This window comes from Gavialis gangeticus, unplaced genomic scaffold (assembly GCF_001723915.1).
Source record: "Gavialis gangeticus isolate Ggan-Ray unplaced genomic scaffold, GavGan_comp1, whole genome shotgun sequence".
NCBI lineage: Eukaryota > Metazoa > Chordata > Crocodylia > Gavialidae > Gavialis > Gavialis gangeticus.
The window spans coordinates 26,348,740-26,355,760 of record NW_017728997.1 but is presented as its reverse complement, the minus strand read 5'-3'; the positions used below and the strand labels follow the sequence as shown (position 1 = coordinate 26,355,760).

General features: G+C 32.7%; 1 protein-coding gene across 1 annotated transcript; it reads right to left on the bottom strand.

The window, feature by feature from the left end:
* Nucleotides 1–3,218: 3,218 nt before the first annotated feature.
* On the bottom strand, nucleotides 3,219–5,852 carry HESX1 (HESX homeobox 1). The gene is made up of 4 exons (XM_019504637.1): nucleotides 5,321–5,852; nucleotides 4,901–5,106; nucleotides 4,477–4,578; nucleotides 3,219–3,492 (listed from the first exon to the last, which is right to left on the bottom strand). Exons 1-4 carry the CDS (start codon nucleotides 5,511–5,513, stop codon nucleotides 3,394–3,396), a joined length of 600 nt encoding a protein of 199 aa, XP_019360182.1. The 5' UTR covers nucleotides 5,514–5,852; the 3' UTR covers nucleotides 3,219–3,393.
* Between the last annotated feature and the right edge of the window lie 1,169 nt (nucleotides 5,853–7,021).

The window sequence follows — 7,021 nt, the reverse complement described above, 5'->3', positions numbered from 1 at the left end:
CTTAGGATTGCTGTGTTAATAAATATAATTGTTTTATACCTTTTTGAATTTGAGCATTATACATTTCAGACAAATATTTTGATTTTAACAGTTTAATTACATCAGTAGAGTATTCTGTATTATATTTCCCTAATTGAATTCTGAACATTTGGAAGATTAGGCTAAAAGTTGACTCAGAGATATTTAATATAACACTACTTACATTCAATGTAAAGTATGAATTGTTAACTTTGCTAACCTTAATTTTATACTTAAGTTATACAATATTGCCAGAATAAAAGCAGTACTTACTAAAGTTAAGGTCTATTTTTTTGTTAAATCCATAAGAACTATATGTTATTAATCAATGAAGCTCTATATTCACATAAATAAAGCACCAAAGAAGTTACAATAAGCTACAATGTAGCTTAGAAGGCTTATTTAATATTACTTTACAACAATTATTTTCAGGAAAGTTTTCTCTCTTAAACCTCTACAATATAGCAGCAGATGTCTTACATTTGATATTTGGGAATATAATTAATTCCTCCCATAACTTCTGCAGACTCTTTGTAAATGCTAGGCAATATAAGAACATTGTTTTCATCAGCCAAAAGAAGCATTCAGATAGAACTTTCTTTCAATTCTGCAGACTAGCAAACAACTGGAGTAGAAGCAATAAGGAAGTTTGAACAATCCCCATTTTCCCTTTATCCATGAATCTACTAGTCAACTGGGTTTAGTAAAATTTGAAACTAGCAGGATTTCCAACTAACTCTATTTGAAAGTTCATTTTAGTGGGACTTTAAAACTGCTTTCTTCAGAAGAAGAAAAAGCGAGAGCTTTAATATATAACGCCTATCTCTTTCAAGAATATAATCTCATTGAAAATAATTTTCCAAGGAATATTGTATGTTTGCTTAGTCCTCTTTTTATTATTTACTTATTAAGCAAGGGAAGTGAAAAATAGTACATTTAACTGTTTTTCCACTACTGGAAGATTTAGGAAACTCCAGGTTGTTCTTGTTCTCATTTTCTCTCTCTCTCTCCTACCTCTCTTACTTACAACTAAGCTAGATTATTGATGGGCTAAATTCCTAGGGGATTATTAAAATATCTTACTCCATAGCAATTAAATATTTGAGATAGCAATTAATGCTAGAAGGAAGTAAAATTGCTCTCTAACTTGGTGGTTAAGGTACACACCTGGCAGTTCTGGATTCAAATCCCTGCTCCAATTATATTTATTTTTCTTGGTGGTTAGGACATATAACTAGCAGACCTGATTTCAAATCCCTGCTCTATTTAATATATATATTTCTTTTACAAAGTGTAAAGCTTCAGTGAGAGAGACCCATCACAAACTATATAGCTCAGTGGTTAGCCATTCTCCTGAGGTAGAAAGATTTGGGTAAAACTTCCATTCTGAATCAGCCAAAGAGGAGATTTGAACCTGAGTCTTCAAACTTCTGGGTGATTAGTGTAAGTTTAAGTTACTAGTGGGTACTAGCCCTCCCGGTTTACTGAATATAGCCCTTTGCTTTTGTTAAAAAAAAAAAAACAAAAACAAACCCTAAAAGTAAAACAAGACTATTAATTTTATGGGTCAAATGCAATGTTTCTATTTGCAACTATTCTGAAAAATCTCACTTTAATGCTAAATTAAAACATTTTTGATTTAGTTACCACCAAACTGAAAAAAAAAGTATTTGCATAGTCTACAGTAAAATCTGGTTAATTCATTATTCCACAGGGTTCGGTTTGATGGCTAATTATCAATGAATGACTAGTTAGGACTATTCATTTTCAGCTTTGTGTGAGGTGTATTTTACAAGTCATATTAATACAAAGTTAAGAATGATTTTGACATATTATAATACACAAGAAAAACATACAAAAATAGCAATGAACTACAAAAATTTTATGAACTCTGGCTTGCTATGAGACCTGTATGATTACATAAACTAACACCTAACAGGCAACTTCTTACTACCAAGATTCAGAGTGCTTGTACAAAAGAATTATGTGATTGTGGGAAAAAATAAATAGTCAAAAGATTTTTGTTTTGCATTCTTACATGTACACATCACCAAAATGGAAGATAATTCTGCAAAAAAGATTTGTTGATCATCTATGTCTGTGAACCAAGAAAAGCTAAAGAGCATCCAATGCTTTGTAAGTATCAGCTGGCTTGACAGTTCACTATGTTTTCAGTTGACCTATAATCATGACCAAATTCCACTGTGATTTAGTATGCCTGTACATTTGGGAATGACTAATTATGCTTTAATAGATTATGGATTAGGCAAAAGTATTTTGTGTATAAAAATCAATGTGCTCAACTTCTTAGCTAGATAGGGATATATTTAAGCATGTGCATAGTTACTTCCCTAGGTGAGGGTAATGGGAAACAAATTAAGTTTCATTAGTAGGTTCCGTGCCTTTTTTTGGATTTGTTCAGTGAGAAATACCAAGATCCCTGTTTTTCATGTATCATCTGATAATTCTTTACCACTTATGGAAAATGTATCACCCTGTTATGAGTTATATAAGAAAAAATAAACAAATGATACAAGATAATAATTCTAAATTGGTCTGTTCTGAGGTCACTCAGCAGCTCCCAGATTGAAGCATTCACAGGGACAAAAACACTGGGGAAGCACTGGGATCAGAGTTAATTAAGAATTAACTAGGCAAACATTAGCTATACATAAAAGAATAACAATATGAACATTACAAAAAATTATGATATTTTACTTATTTTCAGACTGGTCTAAAATACAAATGATCACATCCTTACTGCTAAATGTCTTGCTTGTCACTCATAAATAGCCCACTGGTACACTGTAAAATCAGTGGGGGGAAAATGTAATTAAATTTCAGTAACATATATAATCAAAATTTGCTATAACAGCAGTAATGTTTTGCATAATTATTTTTTTAAGCAAACCTTTACCTTTCAAAGTAAGCGGTGTTTTTTAAAATAAAATAAGCCACTTACATTCTTCTTGTATTCCTGCTGATTTTTCCTAAATCAGCAACCTCAGAGGACCAAATCCTCAGCTGATTTAAAGTGATACAAGTCCACTGTCTTGGATCAAGCTAGACTGATTTATATCATGTGAAGAACTATGCAGCAACCTTCTTTTTAAAGCAAAAATCTCTCTTTTTTTCTGAAAATATTTATTAAAATATAAAGCATTTTTTACAAAAAGTGCACAGTTGTAATTTGAATCATATAATAATAAAGTATTTACAGTTTATTTTAATGAAAATCCTGATGATCTTTCAAAACCAGATGTAAAGTTCCAAAGTAAAAATACTACATCATCAGTACTTAATACAAATTATGAATAGCGAGTAACAACTCATGTTTTACCACAGTAGCATAATGGTGAACCATCTGGCTTCTTCCTATTCTAGTAGGTTGGATGTGAAAGTGTTTTTCACCATTAGAAACTGAGATTCTCTGTGGGATCTTTTCAGCTTTGCACGACGATTCTGGAACCAGATCTGAAATTTAAATAAAAGGAATACTTATTTGAAATTGATAGATTTTCCTTTAATATTTTAAATGAAATATGTGGAATAAATCTAAAAAATAATTTAAAAATTCTGACAGCTTAGAAGCCAAACACAAGCTTCAAAACAGCAAATGCAGGTATATACTGGTAGTAATCTGTAGTCATTTTAATGATGTTAGCCAAACAAAATTAAAGAGAAATAAACCGTTTTATTCCATATTGCAAAACTGAAGATACTGAGCAATCTGAACTAAGTTGTCACTGGGAGGCTAGGGTACTCAATGCCTCAAAGAAGTACTTAGTTGCAGTATTAAGCTGTTACAGTCTGATCCAGCTCCTGTGCAAGTAAATAAAAAACCTTCCATTGACTTCAGAGAAAGTACAAAAGACCAATCCACAGCATGCTGAAGTCAACAGGATGAATTCTATTGACTTCGGGCTCTTAAAATACCCGTGTACACTGGGCTCTCAACCAAATAATACGTAAGTTCAAAAGTGATTTAAATATTTTTTCAACCTACCTTATCCAGCAAAATCTCTTGAATAGTATCAATATGTTTGCTTGCATTTATTTGTATTAGCTTCAAATAAATGCAAGCAATTTAATTTTCAGATTTGGTTCCAAACCCACTACTGACATGGTTTATAACAACTTAAAAAGAGTTTCAAACTTGAAACACTACAGGGAATGCTTTATGGTAGATGGAAGGATGATGACACTAAAATGTAACAATAAATGTATCACTAAATGTCAAATCAGTACTAAGGGGGGGAGAGAGGGGAAGGGGAATTTCCTTGACTTTTCTGCTACAAATCACTGCAAGCATAATGAATATTTAAAAAGTACTAATTCGTTAAGATACATAAGAGTCACTGAAACTCAGATTTTCGCTGCTATCATTTACATAATGAATGAGAAGATAGTAGCCATGTGATAACAGAAATATTCTGATTTTTTTTTCCCCCATGTTACCTGGATTCTGTCTTCATCTAAATCTAGTTTGTGAGCTAGTTCTTCTCTGACATCAATGCCAGGATAGGAGTTCACTCTAAAAACACTTTCCAACACTTCAATCTGAGGAGAATAAACAAACAATGCATTAAAAGCAATTGTGAACTTTATGCTATATAACAACAACTTTACAGTAAAAGACTTTCCAAACAAACTTTTGTACAAATTCTAAAATTACACACCAGTGAGTGTCAGCTCAAATAAGTGATGGTACTTTGGATTTACACCAGCCCTTAATTACACACACATCTTGCTACTCTTCATACAGTGGGATACAATATTTTATTAAGCAGTCATTACAGGCTTCCTACTAATTAATGTGTTTTACTATGAACATAGGAAAATACATAGTATTGTATTTATAAACAGGTAATTGGAACCCTACCTGACTTCTAGTGAAAGCAGTTCTTGGTCTCCTGCCCCTGTACCAGCTCAGTTCTCTTTTATAAGACACCTTTTCAGTAACTGAGAAATATTTTTCACATTTCAAAACTCTTTCCTCCTGCATTAGGTGATTGTTAGCATGCAGTAATGGCCTTTCACAGGAAATGGCAGAGAGCTGCAGTTGTGGGTTACCATCTTCTCCTAAAACTAGAAAAAAAATAGAATTTAAAATTAACAGCTCTGTATTTGACATCGTTTTCAATTAAATATTTGTATTAAAATGTAATCCTGTAACAAAATAAACAGTACTTGAATGTTTCATGGATATGTCTAAATGTGCTTAAATACTTATGGAAATACATGATTAATAATACATACATTTTACCATGTTGTAAATATGAAATTGAAGCTACTGGCTTACCTAAGTTGTTGCACGTATCTATCCATGGTCTGTGAGGTTTTGCAGCTGGAATGCCTTCATCTTTCTGCTCTAATCCCAAGATACTTTCAATGGAAAATGAGGAATGTGTGGCTTTATTTTCCATGGAACCAGATGCTTTCTGGCAATTCTGAGATGCTGCTGTATTGGCAGAAGGTAATGGTGTACTTGCCATTCTTTCACCTTCAGTATATGTGGTGCACAGACTGTACTTGCATTTTCTTGCATTTTCTCCTTATAACTGTGTTGACAAGGGGGTTGGATTTGCTACATCATTAATTAAAATCTTTTATTAGAAAGTTTTAGCATGTCAATGAAAACTCTCCCACCAAGAGGCACGAGGAGTTAATTGTTTATTTGTTTGCAAGTAATTAGCAACTAATGGCGACACTAGGGGGCCACCAGGAGGGACAAAAAGTGTTATCTCTTCTAACCAGAACATCGACTTAACTTTCTCAAAAGAAGCTATGCACAAATATAGTGCTTCCCTTTTATTTGAAATCATTAATGTATAAAATCATTTTTTTTCTTGAACTTTATACTCTAATGGACTCCACTTACCTAAACATAGCAGTATGATAGGAAACCAGTCAAGTAATAACTAATCTCATTTAAGTGAATTTTCTTCCAAGGAAATTTAAAAAATAATCTCTTAATGCTATTAGGGTAATCCTGATGAAAATGCCTCTGTTTTTTCATATGCATATGTAATGGTGAATGTGGTCAATAAAATAACAATAGTGTTTGGCATAAGGCACACTACAGTGGGTTGGCAATGTTGTCAAAGCTCAGTGTAATTGCCTTCCAAGTGCCTGGATTAGTTAACAGGAACAGTTGCACCAAGTATTTAAAATAAATAATTTACACATTCATTTGCTTCATTTTTGTATTAAAATAATGTTGATATTGCTTTCTTGCAAGATGGTATACATGAAAACTTCTTACCAGCTTTTTAAATACTTGTAAAAACTTTTTTAAATTAATGGAGTCAATGTGTCCTAATTTGTAGCTTAAAAAAAGTGAGAGCATATTTTGCTACCAGCTGTTCATCATAATCTCCTGTTTGTTTGTTTTAAACCAAAGGGAGCTTATTCCAATCAGCACTGCTAGTATTTGAAATAACCAAAGAGAGAGAGAGAGAGAGAAGCTCAAGCCACTGTTTCAAAGTTCATAAGGGTTTGAAGCTGGATTCGTGAATCAGCCCATTTTAAGGAACTGTGTCTTGTATAAAATTCAAATCTGGATTCGTGTTCGTATTCCAAACACCCTCAGCATGCAGAAGTGTTTGGATCTAGCTTCTAGTACAATATATCTTTATGCATAATATATTTTTCCAGTCTCTTCTCATTGTAAAGCCAACTTTTAAATTAAGTCCTGATGTATGCTGCAATGGGATGGATAGCTCATTATGCAGACCTGTGTGCTTTCAAGGGCAGAATCTGGCCCACCTGTTGGTATTTTTCTCTGCTCTGCTGATTTCTTCTACCACTATAAAATTTGATATATGAAGTTTTGGATTAATTCTGCTTAAATAAAATTCCCACCACGCACAAAACATGCAACAACTACTCTGATGCAGTTAGAAACATGGAAATCCTGGGAAATGAAAGATCTATGTGATATACCAGTGCATTAAAAACTTAATTAAAACTTCATATAATAACAGAATTTCAGTACTGACCT

What these genes read in the sequence shown, in the direction of transcription:
- HESX1 (XM_019504637.1), bottom strand. Translation starts at nt 5,513, where the DNA reads ATGGCAAGTACACCATTACCTTCTGCCAATACAGCAGCATCTCAGAAT. An exon ending in CTGCTTTCACTAGAAGTCAG is followed by an intron (nt 4,579 to 4,900) that starts GTAGGGTTCCAA and finishes TATTCTCCTCAG; the next exon opens with ATTGAAGTGTTGGAAAGTGT. An exon ending in TAGATGAAGACAGAATCCAG is followed by an intron (nt 3,493 to 4,476) that starts GTAACATGGGGG and finishes TTTAAATTTCAG; the next exon opens with ATCTGGTTCCAGAATCGTCG.